Consider the following 19,433-nt stretch of genomic DNA (forward strand, 5'->3'; position numbering starts at 1 on the left):
AAAGGTAACACCTTATCACAAAATGACTCCTGGAATCCATTGAACATCACAGATTGATGATATATACCAGTGTGACAGTATCTAAAGGTAGATTTTTCCTATTCTATTTTTCACACGGAGGGGGTTTTGCATGCAAGAATACACAGAAGTCAAAATAAGATGATGAGCAGTCAGACAGTACAACAGATTAATAAACATAACAGCATTCACACGGTTTACTGCGGTCACAGCTAAGCATGCAAGGCCACAGATAAGGGTTTGCTTGCTTAAATGATAACATATGACAGTGTGATACAGAGAGTGTTTGGAAATTTTTTAACTGGCTTATTCACAAGACTCACTCCCCAAAATATCTTGGCCTTCACTATGGCTCTCTCAGTCTGGATCCAGTCATAATAAAGGTGAGGGAAACTGAGGGAATGTAAGCTTGGGTTTATAATAGATCATGTTAATGAACTGAACTGCATTATGAATTAGATATTGTACAAACTCAAATTTTGTAGAGTGGGACGATATATCGAAATTCAATATATCGCAATACAAAAATGTGACAATATGTATCGTGTAGCGGAAAAATGAATCGTGATATTAGCTCCATTTTATTCTGCTGTAGGAATCACAAATGAGACCCTTGACCATCACAATTTCACAGTCCTTTCATTATTATTTATTACATCGTATTGTGGTTCTATTGAATCATGAACCCCATATCGCATATCAAGTCATATCATGAGATAAACATATCGTCCCATCCCTACTCACAATGAATGAAGAAACATTGTTTTATGTCTATTTAGACATTAGTCAAGATCTGCTGTCTTGAATACTGCCTCAAAAATAAATATCAATGGAAATTTTTTGACAACATCTCAGTTATGTCAATATTAACCAGAGCATGTCAGACATGCACAGCAGAGCATTTGAAAAAAATTGACAACTACTCCTTCAAATCAATAGCTGGCATGAAAATGAATGAAATATGGATGATTGATTGGCTGGTTGACGGATTAATGATTGCTTGATAGCTTAATAGGATTTCAGCTAGTAAAATCCGGATATGTGTTTTGGAATGATCAAACAAACAAAACATTGCACACTTAACAACCTAAATCAACATTGCAGTAATTGCAGTAATTAAAATGCTTCAAATTTTCTCCAGGCTTTAAGAGATGATACTGTACATTCAACAAAACAAAATGAAACATTTTATCTGTCAGATTCTCCTCATCGTGAGTTTTCTTTGTCAGATTCCTCCCAGGTCTCATAGGTGTATTTGTTTGTTTGCAGGTGTGTTCCTGTTGCCATACTGTTTCTTTGCTGTGCTGTGTGGCGTTCCACTGTTCCTGCTGGAGACTGCGGTCGGTCAGTTCACCCAGGAGGGAACCATCACCTGCTGGAGGAAGCTCTGCCCCCTGGCACAGGGTAACCACATGATTCACTGTGGTATAGAGCCAAAGCAGCCTTCAAACAAAGAGCCATAGAAGTCTTATTACTGCACTAATTGCAAAACGTAATTTCATAAATGTCCTACATTTTTCCCAGATTTTCTACATTTTGAAACGGGTGTCGTAGCAAATAAGAAACAAGCTTTTTATTACACGTCGAAGAATAAAATTTAATATTTTGTCACCGTTATCACCATTTCAATATGCGATATGGGGTTCATGATTCATTATAACCACGATATGATGTAATAAATAAAAGAAGAATGTAAAGAATGTAAATAACAATTTAAAAATGTCATTACAAAGTTACAATAATACAATTTGGATAGTGAGATTGTGAAACTGTGATGGTCAAGCGTCTCATTTGTGATTACTACAGCACACTTCGCAATGTAGTGAATTTCGATACATCGTCCCATACCTAGTGAATTAATATTAGCTGTTCAGTAATAGACAGTGGGGAGTTTTCCTTGTTATACCAGTAATCACGTTGTCATAGTAGGTGTCATATTTTTCAATGGTCGATGTCTTGTTTTGGAGTTAAACTGAACTACTTTGTATGTTTTCTTCCTCCAGGGATTGGCTATGCTATCATTGTGATCCAGCTATTTTCAAGACTGTACAGTATTATCCTGGCCTGGTCCCTCTTCTACCTCGTCTTCTCCTTCAGAGCCCAGCTCCCCTGGGCCAGCTGCAATAATACCTGGAATACAGGTCAGCATGGAGGGAGGGAGGGAGGGAGGGATGGATGGATGGATGGATGGATGGAGGGGGAGAGGAGTGAAGGGATAGGGGGGGGAGGAGGGTTAGATGAATGCATGGATGAGTGAAGGGAGAGTTATATCCTTTTAGGAGTATACAGTCATGACCAATTTCCTCTCAAATACATAAGGCAAGCAATGAGACAAAATATAACGCTGATTTGCAAACCTGTATACTCTCAAATACGAGGAGATTGCTCATTGCTTTGTAGTAGGCAAAATCCACTTTTAGCCTAGCACTAACAAGACTCTTTAACCCCTCAACTACATCCTGACATTGGCCTGATTCCAACATGTGTTTCCTATTTAAAGAGTAAATCAACACTAAATCACATAGGGAAGAAAGTTGCGGCTGTGCTACTGTGATTTACTGTTGATTTACTCTACAGGGAAGGGAAAGCAAACCCAGAGTCTATACTGGTGATATCTACTCGTTAAAAGCATGATACTGCAATTGCAATCTGCTATTGGCTGATCTTGGTTACATGTGATGTAGTTTCCTGTTTTGTCATAATTTGTCATGGATCAGCCAATAGCAATCAAGATCAGCCAATAGCAGATTGCAGTTGCAGTAGCATGCTTTTAACCAGTCCAACCTGAAAAGTAGTCTCTGCATTTGCTTTCCCTTTAAATAAATGGCCATCTCTCCTTGACCTGAAAGACCTGATATCAACATCCAAGCATCATCTAACATGTAACCAACAGCAAAACTCTGGGTTCATATCAACAGACAGATGTGTGGAGCTCACCTCTCCAAACTGGATTGCAGAACACAATGGCAACCTGACAGTAAACTGGACTTCTGAAACTGTGACCAGGTCTTCAGTCTCTGAGTTCTGGGAGTAAGTAAATGTTGAGACATCAAGCTCCACCAGACACTTCATCAAAGCCCTGGTAGTAAGGTGGTAAGGTTACAAATAATACAGCACACGACACTGAATTGTCAGTAACATAATTCACTGGAATACGCCAACTCAGTATTGTAATCTGATTGAAAAGTCCTCCCAAAAGGAACCTACTATATATAATCGTATACTTCAAGTCAAGAGAAAAGGGCTAATTTGAAGTGCATGTACATATACATATACATCTATACCTGCATGAGTGGCACTAAATTCTGCTCAATGCATATTTGCTAAATGACATTGATTTGCCAAATAACAGACCAAAATGGATGATAAATACCACACAGTGGGCTAAAATGTATTATTATTCATAACATGTGGTGTTTTATCATCCTTTCTGGTTGATGTTATTTAGCATATCGATGATGACTGAGTTGCAATTAATCGTTCATATACAGAATGAGAAATTGCATAGAGAGAGAGAGCTTTCCAAAGGCGTCCTGACCCTGTTAAATTATGACTCTACTTTCATACAATAAAAAGAAAGACTTGGTTCTTTCTCTTTAAAGTGACTGTAATCTACTATTGGAAGCTTTAATTTTAGGGTGTTTTCATCCACATGGTATGAACTTGCAGTTGTATTACACTTTTAAGATGAATTAATTTCATCATATATAGCCCCTCTGTATGATTTGGTACAGTTTTTAAGTTGCATGCACCATTTCCCAAATTTCTGGGAAAATGTGAAACAAGTTGGTAATGGGGCATGGAAGAAATTATTAACTTTTGGTGTAAATCTCACATGTGGAACTGGCATATCTGTACAATTGCATAGTGTTGGCGGAGGCATGCGCTGTACTGAGTGCCATCTAGTTAGGACTGTGTTAAAGTAAATGCATTGTGTGCATCAGCGCGTAGCTATATTTATTATTAGTGTTAATGGTCCCATATCATGTAAAACTGGATTTGTTGGATGTTGGAGTTGGATGTGCTATCTAAACATTGTGAAAGTATCAAAACGCATGGTAGCCAGCTAAATCCACACAATCCATATTAGAAAAGCGAGCCTCTAAACCAGAGGTTCTCAATTGTTTTTCAGCCAAGGACCCCTTACAAGATAGAGAATATACCGGGGACCCCCTCATTCTGATTTGTGATTTTGGGCTATATAAATAAAAATTGACTTGACATGTACAGTATGTCCCTTGGAATAATCTGACGTAGCCTATTTTTTACACTTCTATAGTCTTAGTTATGTGAAAGAACAACACAAGAGAAATGTATTAGAAAGATATTAGATATGTATTAAAAATATTTGCACCATCTCAACACAGAATACCCATAAAACAATCAATCAATTAGCTGCAAGTAACACTGTACCTAAACAAAATATCAAAGGGAAATCAAGAGAAAAGGGCTAATTTGAAGTGCATTTCAGAACATACACACACACACACATCAAGATAAAGTGTTTCACTCTTAGTTCACACGTAATGATTGATAAAAGTCTAATCATAAAATAAATGCAGGCTATAACAAACTGAACACATGCCTGCATTGCAACATATGTATCAAGTAGATCGCAAAACATCTGCAACATTGCTACAATCCCAAACCACTACTTTGTCACCATCCATTGTTGTTGCTGGCGGTAGTCCTCGCCCTTCCTCTCAAAAAAAGACCGGTCTTTTTTTACATAATCCAGATGCTTGGTCTCGAGGTGCCTCTTCAATTTGGCAGGCTTCCTCGCCTCATTGGCAAGACACTGCAGGCATATAAGACATTTCGGCCTCCCTTCCACTTCAATAAATCCATATTGGAGATAATCCTCATCGTATTTCCTTACTTTTGTTTTTTGTTTTTCATTTACTTCATTTGTAGCCATAACCGGTCGTTTTAAAAATCTGTCCATCTTCGTAGCATGCTAGCAGCTGGAGGCGCTCTCTGACTGTCATACCAGTTATTGTTGTTTCCACGGTAACGGGTGACGTGCTTGACTTTTAAATTTATAGATTTGTTAGATTAGAACGTAATCTATGAACTATTTTAGATTTTAAAAATAAAATATTATTTGTTTAACTATGAAGCCTTTAGTAAAAAAAATAAAAATAAAATAAAATAAATGATAATTTAAATGAATGAATCGGAAAACTTTTCACGGACCCCCTGGCAGAGTGCCACGGACCCCTGGGGGTCCCCGGACCCCACTTTGAGAACCACTGCTCTAAACGAGCCGTTTGGACTTCCATAACTTTGTGGCATCACAAAGGTTCACTCATTATCATTTTTGTAAGAAATAATAGACTAACAAAGTGTTTTTTTCAAAGCGGTTGAGCGGTTGTCATTGTTTATTAACCGGAAAGTTTTCCCTACCTGTAGCTGTCTGTTCTGCCAGGCTGTGGTGTCTCACATTTCACTCTTGAAATGGTTAGCCAATCAGAACAGAGGGTCGTTAATATTAAAGGAATACTTCACCCAAAAATGAAAATTCAGGCATTATCTACTCACCCCCATGCTAGTAGAAAATCGGGTAAAGTTTGTTAGAACAGTCCTGGAGCTTCCCAGCTGAAGTACACTGCAGCGTTCTCCAAAACAACTGAAGTTGCTAGGGTCCTGTCTTCAGTCTTCAAAACATAACGGAAAATAACCACAAAATGGTTCCATGCAGCTCTTACAGCATAATCCAAGTCTCTTGAAGCCAACCGATCCCAAAGTGACTTGAAGAGACCAACAATTACACCATTATTTAGCTGAAATCGCCACTCTAGCTGTTATTTCAAACTACGCCACATTTGCGTGCACCCCGGCCTCGATAGGTAAGACTAGCTCGAATTAGCAGAAACAAGACTTCCGGTTTGGCCGTTTAGCCTTCAAAATAAAAGCGCAAGAGTTTAAATAGGTAGAAATACTGTTTTAAACCAATTACTTTGTATTTAATCATCAAATTCAATAAGTGAGCACCCATATTAATGTTTGATGTCCACTTTAGTCTCTGTTCTGTATGTATTCTGCACAGTGTAATACATAGCTTTTATAGTTAAAATGGCACATACTGTGGCATTTTTCATTATTATTATGACATCAAACATATAATATGGGTGCTCACTTATTGAATTTGACAGCTTTTAATGGACCTCAAGACATAAAATAAAACACTGGAAAGTGTAGAATATGGGACCTTTAAATCAAGTAAACACTAAATGGGCTAAATTACGTAGCTTTGTGTTGGTATTAAAGATTTGTTACTAGGCATTGGAATTGCTCGACTTGCCATTAAGTTACTTTATTACCCATTTTTGGTTCATTAACTTCTAACAGACCTATATAGCATAGGCGTGTGGTGAAGTTAGCAACAGTAACCATGTAGCAACACAGAGCCAAGGTAATAGACAACCGATCAGAATCAATGTGGTCACTCAAATGTTTGTCACTCAAGTAGGCGTGATTATGGCAGAAGTTAGTTGAGGAAAACATAAGGTATACAAGGTAGTACAGAGTCGAACCAACATCTTCTGTGTGGTTTCCCCTTACAGGAGACGTGTGTTGTCCATGTCTGGAGGTATAGAGGAGGTGGGCGAGGTGAGGTGGGAGCTGGTGTTGTGTCTCCTGGCCTGTTGGGTAGCCTGCTACTTCAGTATCTGGAAAGGAGTCCACACCACTGGAAAGGTCTGTAAACATGGCCGGGAGGATTCAAGGGAACAAGTTGTTTTGCTAATTTGTTCTTTATCTGGTTTAGGTTTGATTCCTATCAGGCACTTTTGCCAGCATAGATTCATTTTAGGGGCATTTTACATTAAAGCTGCACTTGGCAACTTTGCACTTTGATGGTCCCAAGTGTCACCGAGATATAACAGATTTAAAATTTTTGAAAATATGAAGGACTACATTACCCAGAGATTGTTGAGTGTTCGTAAGATAAACATATTGTTTTATTGAGCATTTAATTAAATCTGGCACGTAGTTCTACAGACCTTTTTCACAAACATGTCTGACACACTTCCGCAGGCTATAGATCAGTTCTCACCATTGCCAGCAATGTTACAGTAAGAAGCCAACTTTCTGTCACCTCCGACTCTGTCTGTGATCACTTATTTTATTTCAACATAGCGTATAACACAATGAAGGTGTTGTCACTGACATATTAAGTTGCTGTTTCTGTTAAGCAACTGGATCCTAGAAAATCAGCAGGCCCTGATCACCTGGACCCATGCTTCTTAAAACTGGCCGCTGACTTTGAACCATTATGTTATTTTTTTAATCTCACTCTTATTAGAAATTAAATTCCCCAAATATGGAAATCAGCCCATGTCCTCCTATTGTTAAAAAGTGGTGACCCTACAGTTTTGAATAACTAAAGGTCCATCTCCAAACTGTCTGTTTTGACCAAGATCCTTGAATCGCTAATTAATGAACAGCTGAAAACAAGGACCAGAACTCTCCAAATTGGAGTACCTCACTTTTTGTGCAAGTGGAGAGTGCCAAACATACAACAGACAGTAGACTATACAAATCTGTCAACATATACACACTCAGCAATTCTAACACTCTGTGCACAATGTGCAAGTATCTCGAGGAAACATCTCCCATCTACATTGACACAAAGAGTTGCTTGTGTGACATGTCCATGTCCCTGTGTGTGTAGGTGGTGTATTTCACGGCTGTGTTCCCCTATGTGATGCTGGCCATCCTGCTGGTCAGGGGCTTGACGCTCCCAGGAGCCTGGCAGGGCCTGGTCTTCTACCTGTATCCAGATCCTTCACGCCTGGCTGACCTCCAGGTGAGGAAGCTGGGGAAACTACATGACTTTGACGTTTCTCATGGCGTTTGTTTGAGATCGATAATACAGCATTTGTGAAAACATCAGAATATGAGGTGAAAAATGACACCAATCCCAAATTATGAAATGTATGGAGTTTGCTTGTTAATAATGTGCCATGAAAATAGTTGTGATGACACACTGTAATGCTTGAAAGCTGTAATCAACAGCACTCCCCCGACACCCCGTTCATATGCATTTGCATACAAACGAATGTACGAACCAACCGACCAACCAACCAACCAACCACCCTCCCTCCCGGAATTATAAGACACCAGAAACATAATTAAATATAATCACTTCTCAGTAAATGGCAGCTGCACAGCAAACATAGTTTACAAAAAGATAGAACAAGGAAATAATGCTCAAATAATTGTAGCTTATCACAAGAGCCAAATATATAATATAATAAAGATCAGATATATGTGCGCGCTTATCCCATGCTTTCTCTATATGTACTGTATGTATTTGTATTTATATTCAGAGAGATGATTTGGTAAATGAGTATAGATGATATGATTCTGGTCAGTCCCATGGTACCTCTGTGATGATGACATATAAACAGTAAGTAGCAGTTTATTTAAATGTCTCTCAGTTCTCTGGCTACCTGGTTGATTATCTACCTTCATCTCTTCTAGGGACTATACAGTAACATTAGGCTACTTGGTACTTGTTACTTAACATTAGCAAACATAGCTTTTAACATATCACACACTGCACATACTATGCACATAATATACTTAGGAGGAGCACCTCTATAAGAGCCGGGCTCTGTGTGTTTGTCGGTTTGTTTGTTTGTTCGTTCGTGTGCAATTTTTTTTGCAATGCGCCGTGTTTAGGGGAGTTACAGTATGCACTGTTTAGACAGCTCAGAGCCCGAAGAGCCCTGCATAATGGAAATACAGTGAGTTATAGAAAATATTTTCTATGCACTGTTATAGTGCTTAGAGTTGTGCTCCTGACTGGTCTGAATTTGCACACACCAAAAGTTTCCAGCACCATGGTCATCAAAATAGATACATGTAGAGGGAGAAACTATTATTAAAGAAATTCAAAATGGTAATTGTCACACTTACCTTGGGCCTGTCAGGATAATGTTGTAAATGCTGAAGTACGGAGGCACGGTACAGCAGTCCAAGTTCAGAACAGTGGTGTGTGAGACGTCACAAGTGATAGATGAGCAAATCAACAGATGACACAGTGCCCCCCTTAGGCCATTCAATTTAATTTTGTGAATGCTAGAACACAGTAGCAAGACAAATCAGTTTCCTGATTTCATAAAAATGGGATCAGTGGTGTATCACTCGAGGCGAATAAACAAATGAACACGAATGGATGGAATCCCTCTGTGAAACATATGTGAAACGTATTGTTTTTTTACCCACTCCACTGTGTGTGTGTGTGTGTGTGTGTGTCATTCTCTAGGTGTGGATGGCAGCATGTTCTCAGGTCCTCTTCTCCTATGGTGTGGCATCAGGGAGTCTGATCACACTGGGCAGCTATAACAAAGTCAAAAACAACTGCTACAAGTAAGCAACAGCACCAATAACTCATGGCGTACATTTTGAATTAGTCTTTTTTGGAGTTTTGCTCAGCACTTTATTATTATGGAAAGAAGTTAAAGCATTTGGTTTTCATCTATCCTAAAATTGATGTGTTAGCATCGTGACTGCAACCTAAATGAATGTCAATTTTGAATGAATATTGATCAAAATGTTGAACAAATATTTGACTGTAGGGATGCTTAGTTTAGCTCAAATTAAACAAAATGGGAGTAAATTATGCAGACTCGATTTGAATTGCTTGAGACTTGACTTGCATGAAGAGAATACTTGAGATGACTTGACTTGGGTTCTGGTGACTTGGGACGTGACTTGAGGTTTCTAAAGTCTTGACAAAAGATCTTGTGTTTGTGTAAATGACTTAGATTGAAAGTGATGAGATTTGTTCCATCAGACGACTGAATTTAAATTCAGTTTTCTGAATTTGTATGGAATGATTGAATTTCTTGAAGTTGAAACTGATTATAGACTTGATCACATCTCTGTCTTGTAGTGCAACAAAGCTACAAGTCAAAATTTGAGGATGACTGTACCTGACTGTCCTGTCCCTGTATGAGGCAGCAAATACTTTCATTAAATGATTTCCCTCAGGTCTGAGCTGTATGGTAAGCTATGTGTTTGTGCATGCAGGGACAGTCTGTGGCTGTGTGTGCTGAACAGCTGCACCAGTTTCGTGGCCGGCTTCGCGGTCTTCTCTGCTCTGGGCTTCATGGCCCACAAACAGGGAGTTCCCATCGACATGGTGACCGAGTCAGGTACTATCTGCAGCACTAAGATATTACACATGAGAATCAAAATCACTTTAATCACCTAGTAAAATAAATGTACTGGAATGAAATGGCACTGGTGCAGAGAGATATTGACAACTAACATAGCACAGTCCATACTGACACAGGTATTACAGTCACCTTACATTGTTGTAACATGCTCCACACAAATGCAGCAGCTCCCCCTTTGGGCCAATCAGTGACAATTAAAATTTCCATAATGTGGGAGTAAAACAAGGACTTAATTTCTGGAAAATCTCAGCCTTTGTGAGAAACTTGTTTTTCATAATGCAGCACACAGAGGTACAAAATGTCTTAACAGTAACTCAAACAAGGTAGGAGATATACTTGTTAACCGTTCTGACGTATTTGCTGTAGCATCACCCAAACACACACACACACACACACACACACACAGTAATTAGTTAAATAGATGCTATATCTCGGTGGTGAGACACAACAACTGCTGTCTCTTCTGTCCATTCAGGCCCTGGGTTGGCGTTCATTGCATTCCCTCAGGCTACAGCCATGATGCCGCTGCCTCAGCTCTGGGCCGCCTGCTTCTTCTTCATGCTCATTCTGCTGGGACTCGACACACTGGTGAGCACACCTGGACAAAGCACACACAGTCTGCATCCTGCACAAAACACTCATTTAGTCTATATTGTTATCCCCCACCAAAGGGGGGACTATGGATCGGTCTCCGTTCGTTAGTACGTTCGTTCGTTCGTTTGTTAGTTAGTCACACTGTAATGTTGACTTTCTGCCGCTAGGGGGCGGCTGGACGCAATACACACACATTGAAAAGACATGAGAACCTGAGAACCATGTGGACTCAATCACAGGATCACAGAGCCAGAAATTTAAGTTTCGTTTCTCCGCCATCTTGTTTCTCTGCTGAGATCGGGAGGTAGCTCGTTTCTCCCACATAGTAAGCAGGCTGACCAATATCATGCATGTGATAAACTGAAGCTTGAAAAGTAAAAGTTAAATCTATACAATTAGATCATATCGCAGTTTATTTCCATGCATATGCGCGAGCTCTGTCCACCTAACAGCCCTCTGTTCTGTCGGCGGAGAGAGAGACACAGACAAGCATGGAGCTTTCGGCGTTACTGCCGACGCTTCCCGGGAGCACGGTGGCGGCCAGGGCTGATGGCAGGGCGCCGATTTGTTCCCAGTGATCCGTCCGAGATTTCGGCGGGGGTCCCGACGCCGATGTGTCACCGGGTGCCCGGCGAACGGCGTTTTCGGCACCGATGGGTACCAAGGATAATTATCAAAGTTATCATAGGTAACATTATAGTCTACAGTCGCTACACACTTGGAGACATCAGACTGGGTTGATGTGTTGAAGTGAGAGTCAATGGAAATTTTTTGGGCAAAGACACTGTAGTTATTGTACAGTTGTTGAACTGTTGTACTGTTATTGCACTCATCACTGCACTACCACTGTGCCGTCAGTGTTGACTACTTATATCATATTACCACTTACCTACTGTGCAATACCATATATCACTTATCATTTAGCATTTATATTATTCATGACACTCACGCTCCTGGTGTTGTATGTTATATTGTATATTGTATTATAAATTGTATTGTAGTGTACATTGTGTAATGTACGGATTGTATTTATTGCGTATTGTAGTTCTTATATTTTGTACTGTATTGAGTAAAAACAGGACAATTACAGTTACTACATTTCAAGATATAACTTGTAAGCATAATTCTGAGGAGAGTAGGCAACAGAAATATATGGTCAATCTGTCCTTTCATTGTCCCATATGAAAATGCTTATACAATTTCACTCATATTTCAAGTACACTCAGCAATCACTGACTGACCCAAGGGTGGAACTACATCACTGGTGGGGGACAACATGTTTACTATTTGCTTGTTTAAATTTAAGAGAAGGTGGGTGAGTGCCGGTAGGGATCAGAATCAGTTTTATTGTAAGTAATTGTGCACATACAAGGAATTCGACCCGGTGTGTTGTTCACACAAGTCAGTAATAGAGAAAAATAGACAGAAATATATTCAGATCCAGAGAATGTTGCACTTGGTTTTGTATGTTTTGAACTCAAAAGTTACACACAGTGGTTTAAATGTTATAAATGGAGAATAGCTATGTATATAATTATATTATAATTATAATGATATATTATATATTATATAATTATGCAGCCAGAGTTGTCACTGAGAAAATCAAATAGAGCATAGTACAGGTAAAATACTCCGGAAATAGGACTAATTCACATTACATCTCTCTCTCTCTCTCTCTCTCTCTCTCTCTCTCTCTCTCTCTCTCTCTCTCTCAGTTTACAGGTCTGGAAACCATAACCTCCTCAGTGGTTGACATGTTCCCGGTGCAGATGCGCAGACCCTGGCGCAGAGAACTCTTCCTCCTCGTCTTCTGCTGCGTCTGCTTCGTCATTCAGATCTCTCTCGCCACTGAGGTAATGGATCAACCTACCGCCCGACTAACCACCCAACTGTCCACCCACCCCAAGGCGAAACAATCCCAAACCCTTGCAGTGACAGCGCCAATACTTTACTATTAAAATAATATCTTGTATTGTATCCAGTGCTACTGAAATAATAGCATTTCTTTCTGTCTGTAATGATTGCTATGGAATATGGAGTAATACATTTCAAGCGTGGTGTTTAGTGTGAAACTTCTTTTAACATATAATAATAATAATTAATAATAAATAATAATTTTTATCTCTCATGTGTTTTCCAGGGAGGAGTCTATCAGTTCCAGCTGGTTGACTACTATGGTGCCAATGGAACGTGTCTATTATTTATCTCTCTGGTCCAGTGTGTGGCTGTCGGCTGGGCCTTTGGTCTGTGGTATTACTACCTGCTGTGTGTGTGTGTGTGTGTGTGTGTGTGTATGGGTGTGTGTGTGGTGTGTATACGTCCATACAGCATTTGTTTCAGATGGAGCTAGCTGCCACTGAATGCATTTTCAATTGTTCAGTTCTTTCAAGATGTAACCCAATCCAACTCATCTGCACATGAAATATTCAGTAGAAGCCAATGAATGATATCTCAAATTTTGTTTTGGCTTGTTAAAAAAAGAAGATTCAATTATCATCAATTTACAGAAGGCGACTGAAATTTGTCATTCTGTATATGCCTTTATAGATTTAATATTAGCCACCCTGCAATCGCCAACTTATAGTGAGAATACAACCTTCCACTAATGTTAGTGTGGAAGGTTGCAACATTTTGATTATTGGTTACTGTCAAATTACAAAGTAATTAGATGAAAGGAAGCTGAAATGTAAATGTTAAAGTCAGCACATTAGTCTGAGTTATACAGTGGAAGTCATTGAGCGGCAGGTTTGGGTTTCTTTCAGATCCTTTTGAATTGTTACCAACTGACTGTATTTATCGTTCAGGGGCTGACCGGCTGTGTGATGCTGTTGAGGAGATGACTGGCCAGAGGCCGTTCTTTCTTTTCAAACTGTGCTGGCGTTACTTCACCCCTCTGATCTGCCTGGTGAGTTACACACTAAGCAGCTGCTGGATGGATGGATGGATGGACGGGATAGATAATTTATTCTGGGCTGCAAACCCCTAAGGTCCAATAAGGAAATTATTTTAAAGGTCCAGTGCAATGAGAATTGCATTTCTCAATTTCATTATATGATTTAATAAAGGACCTTTTAATGTAAATTTACTCAATTATTATTATTATTATAACTGTTAGCATTGTGGATATTTGACTGTTGGGCTTTGATAGGGGCAGGTTTGGTTATTAGCAATCAATAATTAATAATCGTGAAATTATTAATATTCATAAAATTATTGACGGGAGTCAATATTAACGGGGCACCACCCTGGAATCAGGGACCAATAACCGAACCTTTAATGTAGTCTCAAAATGGCTGTTCACCCCCAAATGACAGTGTTTAAGTACCACTGTACATTTATGAGTGAACAGTGAAGGGTGAATTCGTACACAGGCCCTCACAACCAGCCGTTATTATAACACATATGCACAAGGAATCACAGATAACTCTTTAAAAGTATAACAGAGTTTATTTAACTTTAGCAATATCAATCAATAATCAATAACACTTCAGTTAATCAACAACTATTACACAACTATAACTATAGGTCTAAACTAGCAAGCATAAAGGCACAAACAGCATATGGCACGTATGGATGCGTGCGTATGTGTGTGTGTGTGTGTAGGGGGGTTGTGTGTGTGTGAGAGAGAGAGAGAGAGAGAGAGAGAGAGAGAGAGAGAGAGAAGGAGAGAGAGAGAGAAGGCAAGATGGCGGACGTGACCACGTGAGTGGGACGTCTCGCGAGAGTTCAAAATGGCAGCCGTGACCGCGCAGTTTGAACAAAGGGGCTTTGGAACCAAGATGGGGTTGGAGTTAGGTAGCTAAACCCACACCATCTAATTCTTAGGTAGCAATGAATGTGTAATGAGATGAGAATAAGGGGGAAGCACTCAGGGTGAACCTAGAGATTCTACTCGCCGTCTAGAGACACAACAACAGCTTTTTACCACGCAGAAACTCGGGGTACGAATTGAAAATAGTACACCGGGTTACTGGTCTTTGAACTGGTAAAATGCCGTATATTGGCTCTATACGGTGGCTATTAACACAAATGCAAGTTCAGCGGCATGCAATTGAACACAATCAGCTTTATGTTAACACAATCAAATCAAGCAGCAAGCATAATGATTGAGGTATCTTCACACAGCATAATATGGACGCGGCCATCCGATGCGCTTCCCAATAAACACAATTGTAGCTTCTGATCAGTCAAGCTTATTTAGCACACCTATTCTAGTCTCTGCCCAGAACCAAAGCCTCTTACTTGGGAATCACTCTCGAGTGATTGATGTGTGTTTCAGTCCGTCTTATCAATCCGGTGGGTTCTCCCAGGCGGGTCGGCGGGACCGTTATCTCTCCGTGCACGGAACAACGGCCAGCTGGCTTTCCTCGTAGGCAGCGAAAGATGTCCGCCAGGAATCGGCTTGATTGAAGAAACGTATCCTTACGTTGTCTTCTTGGAGGGAAGGAGTGTCCTTAGCTGTATTCTCTTCCAGTCCACTTCTGCAGGTCTGCTACACACGGCAGTGCGTGTAAGGAATTAGAATGCCGGATACACGAACAGCTAGTCTAATCCTTCTGGATCCAACAGTGTTATAGCTAACACTAAACAGTCTGGGCTCGTCCCGCGAGTTGAAGACTGCGCCTCGGCTAAACAAAAGAACAGTTCGAACGTTTCAAGTACCACCTTGTTAGCAATGAAGTCGCAAGGAAGGGGCGCTGCGGAAAGGTATCTCTGGAATTTATACTCTTAGTGACGTCATGGGGACATCCCGAGGCTCGTTCGAGTCTCGTCCAATGAGAGACCGGAGGTTGGGTTCCAGCCAGTTCACACCTAAGTGTGAACTTCAGGGCCTGTTGGATTCGTCCGAGTCTCGTCCAATGAGGGACTGGAGTTTAGATTCAAACCAGTTCACACCTAAGTGTGAATTCCAGGGCCTGCTGGAATCTATTGTTTGAGGCTTTTAAGTTTCCAGGTAGGCTGCAGATTTAGGCTTTTAATTTTACATGTAGGCCTTTCCTTTGTTTAACCACATGGCCTGGCCCAACATGACCTACGGGCTTTGAAAAACTCTGTTGTCAACAGAATCAAACAGATTTAGAATTCCAATCTACTTCCAGGTGTAAATGATGTCACCTACACCTAGGTTTTAATGAATGCTCTGATTGGTCGACAGTATGCATAGTTAATCAGGTGTCCCATAGTCTGTCAGACAAAGTTAGAAGTTGCAACGTTTGATATTTGTTCCCAAAGATAGAAATAGTAGCCTGCAGTGGAAGGTTCGGCTCTCACTCAGTCCTACAAGCTTTGTACCATCTAACCATCAAAAACTGAAAAAAATGATGCTCATTGTGTTCAAACTTTGAATACTGAGTTGAAATCATTGCACTGGATCTTTAATAAACTATATGAAGAATTTGTCCCATGACAACAGTGACATGACAAAAGTCATTTTGTAAGATTAGGTGTTGTTTTTTTTCCAAATGGTGTGTAACATATTTTAAAGCAAAACACTTCATATCATCATGTCTTCATCAGCAGTATCACACATCTTGTCATACAGGCAGTATACAGGTTACAGTTAGGGCAGGGACAGAAGGAAGTTTCACAGGGACACACAGCTGGGGTATGACACAAGCTCAATGAGACTTTTCAGAAATCTGATCAGTCTTTTCATACCAAAGGGGTAAAGCATGCTAGTCCACATGGCTTCTAGTTTTTTCCTCTGCTCTCCTTCAAGGTTTGCATCATCTGCTCATTTCTGGACTACCAGCCCCTGACATCCAGCGGGGGTCGTAAGTACCCGGACTGGGCCTACCATCTGGGCTGGGCCATGGCCCTCTCCTCCATAGTCGTAGTGCCCATCTGGGGGGTCGGCAAGTTCTGCCTCACTGAGGGTAGCCCCCGTCAGGTAGGTGCAATATTAGCCCCCGTCTGAGCTTGTTCTGCTTTACTTTTGCAATATTCTGTAACAACCAAATCTGTGTGATTTGACCTGATTGTCATTTGGTGTTTGTCTTTTTTTCTGTCCTTCACAGCGTCTGTCTGTCCTGTGGCATCCTGTCGCTGACCCCACTGATAAGAAATGCCGCCAGAAGCATACAGAACATCCAAATGAAACAGAGATGAAACCTTTGTCAGCCCATTGTCCCGACATGTTATGAGTCAGTATGGGATGTATTTAGGGCTGGGCGATATGACCTGAAATCCATATCACGATATATTACCTACCATTTGTTTATATTTATTTACCTATTTACAAATATTGCATTCTTCATTAGTGTCATGGCCATTAGTGTCATTAGCATTGACCAAACTTAAAGAGTAACTAAACCCCAAACGCAAATCTGTGGTGAAGACTGATATCTAATGGTGAAAAGTAGGGTAATGAACTGGTAATGAATCTGCACAGCAAAATTGACAGAGTATATTTAACTATATTAGAGTATAATGTACACCGAATTCGGTGTGTATTTGGGTCCAAGGACACAGTGTTCATCCAACACTATTCACAGAGTTTAATATATACACCAATCTAGAGTTGATTGACTGACACTAGGAGTGTAAAAATGTACTCTTCACAGGCACCATTTGACCATTTTCCTAGAGTAACCTTACACCAATAGGTGTAGGACAGTGGTTCTCAACCTTTTTTGGGCCAGCGCCCCCCTATCCATTATCCAGGTCCCTTACCGCCCCCCATCAAATAAAATGTAGTCTTCCTTAAATATGAATGTTGATTATTATCCGGTTTATTATTATGATTATTATTATTACACTGATTATTATTATTGTTATTATTTATATAATTTATTATATTTATATTAAGCCTATATATTTATTCTTTATTTATATTCTTCTTCTTATTATTATTATTATTAGTATGATTATTATTCTGTGTCATTAAAAAGCATGTCATTGAATGCCAACTAACAGATTTGTGCGGGTGACATATGTCACATAGCCTATGTCACATATTATGCAGCATGTAACTTTTTGGCATTAAATAGGGCAGAATTAATTTAGCAGATTTTTGAATGGAGTTTGGTCTGACATTGTTTTGTGTTATTCCAGGCAAATTAAACCTGGTAAATGTCCCATGTTTTGGGATTTCACATTTCCTTTTATTCATAGGCTTATTAAAGATGTAGACCCCAGTAGAATTCTAGAATGTTGCTGCAGTTCACTGGGAATTCTCACTTAAATCAGCATTTTCTTGCTCATTCCAAACAAACAGCTATATCTCAAAAATAAAAAGAAATTGACAATCACAAGTTTTTCCATTTAAAAAAAACACAACTTTCCCTTTAATTTGGTACCAAATACATGGCAAGGCGATTCAGGGCGTCTCCTTACTGAAGTGTCATTCACAGTATGACAACAAAACAGATCCTTCCTATCTTGGCTAATGATAGGCTTTCAAAATACATACAAACAGAGTTTCCGTTATATACATTTTATAAAACTTAACGTTATATGGATAAAAGTCGCTGCAACCCGGTCAGTCCTCCTACCGACTCTTCGGCGCACTGCCTCCCGGAAAACAGCGTCTGTCTCCGGCGGTGAGAGCCAGGTAGGTCCCGCTGTTTAGTGAAGGTGATCTTGTGTCTTGTTTTATCGAGCAAGAACAAGCGATTTCGATCAAAAGACTTCAACTCACAATGTCTTTGTAACTTTCCACTACATACGGTGGGTCAGGTTCTGTCTCACAGCACAATCTGACAGCTTCCAGAAGGTTTTAAAAGCGTGACGCTTAGCCGGCGAAGCCATTTTTAGATCTAACGTTACCGGTGGAGGACGACTAAACCCGGGGAAAATCAAACGTCTCAGTGTCACCAGATAAATTTTCTGGTTCAGGTTCATCGATGACAACTTGAAGTATATGTAAAACAAAGCTGATAACTTGATTTTCAGTTTTTGGTACATTTTAAACGATTTAAAAATGACGGGCGCTCTTGGGCGCTATAGTGAAATATAGAACGGGTGCTCTCGGGCGCTATGGCGTCTGAAGACTTTAAAGTTCACGACTAGACGAAATGCTGCAGAGAAAAGTTGCAGTGGTGTAAACTCCCCCGTCTCAGCTGGAATCAAGCCGGCTGATGGCATTGCTGTGACTCAGCTTGTCAGGTGGCAGGTGTCTGATTTTAGAATATTGTTTTAGAAAATTGTTTATTTATGTTTATTATGATTGTAGTTTGTGTTAATATGCTTTAGCAACGTTGTATTGTATGCAGTCATGCCAATAAAGCCACTTGAATTTAATAGTGTTATAGTGTGTGTCTGGATGCTAGACGCTAAGTTGCTTTCACGGGAAGTCCGACAGCGGAATGTCCCTCTTGTACATTTGTAACCACGGCGATAACACGGCGTTATCCTCGGGAGAAATGAATGCTTTCAAGAGGAAGAAACTCTTCATTTCCTCCACGGGTAATACCAAGGAAGAGAGCGTCCATTTTCCTGAGTTGACACAGTAAACGCCATGTTGGTGAAATTTTATAGATGATACTCTGACGTCCCGTTCCCGTGAAGACAGCATGAAGCTGCGCTACAGAAAGCTGACAGAAACACTGAAGTAAAGAGTATGGAAACGATACACCGTCTCGTCTAGTCTCATTGGTGTAAACTGGCAGGTTTTAGCATGCTGCAGACCAC

General features: G+C 40.1%; 3 protein-coding genes across 4 annotated transcripts in view; 2 read left to right on the forward strand and 1 right to left on the reverse strand.

The window, feature by feature from the left end:
• Nucleotides 1-19,024, forward strand: part of LOC139927392 (sodium- and chloride-dependent betaine transporter-like) — a 28,315-nt gene extending 9,291 nt beyond the window's left edge. The window contains exons 2-14 of one of the 2 annotated variants that reach the window (XM_078284613.1): nt 1,288-1,422; nt 2,022-2,159; nt 2,937-3,048; nt 6,585-6,717; nt 7,694-7,828; nt 9,293-9,396; nt 10,060-10,184; nt 10,684-10,796; nt 12,518-12,655; nt 12,943-13,045; nt 13,607-13,707; nt 16,522-16,692; nt 16,820-19,024. In XM_078284613.1, coding sequence (XP_078140739.1) covers nt 1,288-1,422; nt 2,022-2,159; nt 2,937-3,048; nt 6,585-6,717; nt 7,694-7,828; nt 9,293-9,396; nt 10,060-10,184; nt 10,684-10,796; nt 12,518-12,655; nt 12,943-13,045; nt 13,607-13,707; nt 16,522-16,692; nt 16,820-16,945 — 1,634 coding nt within the window. In that variant the 3' untranslated portion in view covers nt 16,946-19,024. The remainder of the gene's footprint in view (nt 1-1,287; nt 1,423-2,021; nt 2,160-2,936; nt 3,049-6,584; nt 6,718-7,693; nt 7,829-9,292; nt 9,397-10,059; nt 10,185-10,683; nt 10,797-12,517; nt 12,656-12,942; nt 13,046-13,606; nt 13,708-16,521; nt 16,693-16,819) is intronic. The other variant, XM_078284614.1, reaches the window with a different exon arrangement.
• The window catches only part of LOC139911915 (primary amine oxidase, liver isozyme), a 291,900-nt gene that overhangs the window by 187,881 nt on the left and 84,586 nt on the right, over nt 1-19,433 (forward strand). The window lies entirely within an intron of this gene.
• Nucleotides 1-19,433, reverse strand: part of LOC139911912 (proteasome activator complex subunit 3-like) — a 237,036-nt gene that overhangs the window by 106,563 nt on the left and 111,040 nt on the right. The gene's annotated exons all lie outside the window — the stretch shown is intronic.

This window comes from Centroberyx gerrardi, chromosome 7 (genome assembly GCF_048128805.1).
Source record: "Centroberyx gerrardi isolate f3 chromosome 7, fCenGer3.hap1.cur.20231027, whole genome shotgun sequence".
NCBI lineage: Eukaryota > Metazoa > Chordata > Actinopteri > Beryciformes > Berycidae > Centroberyx > Centroberyx gerrardi.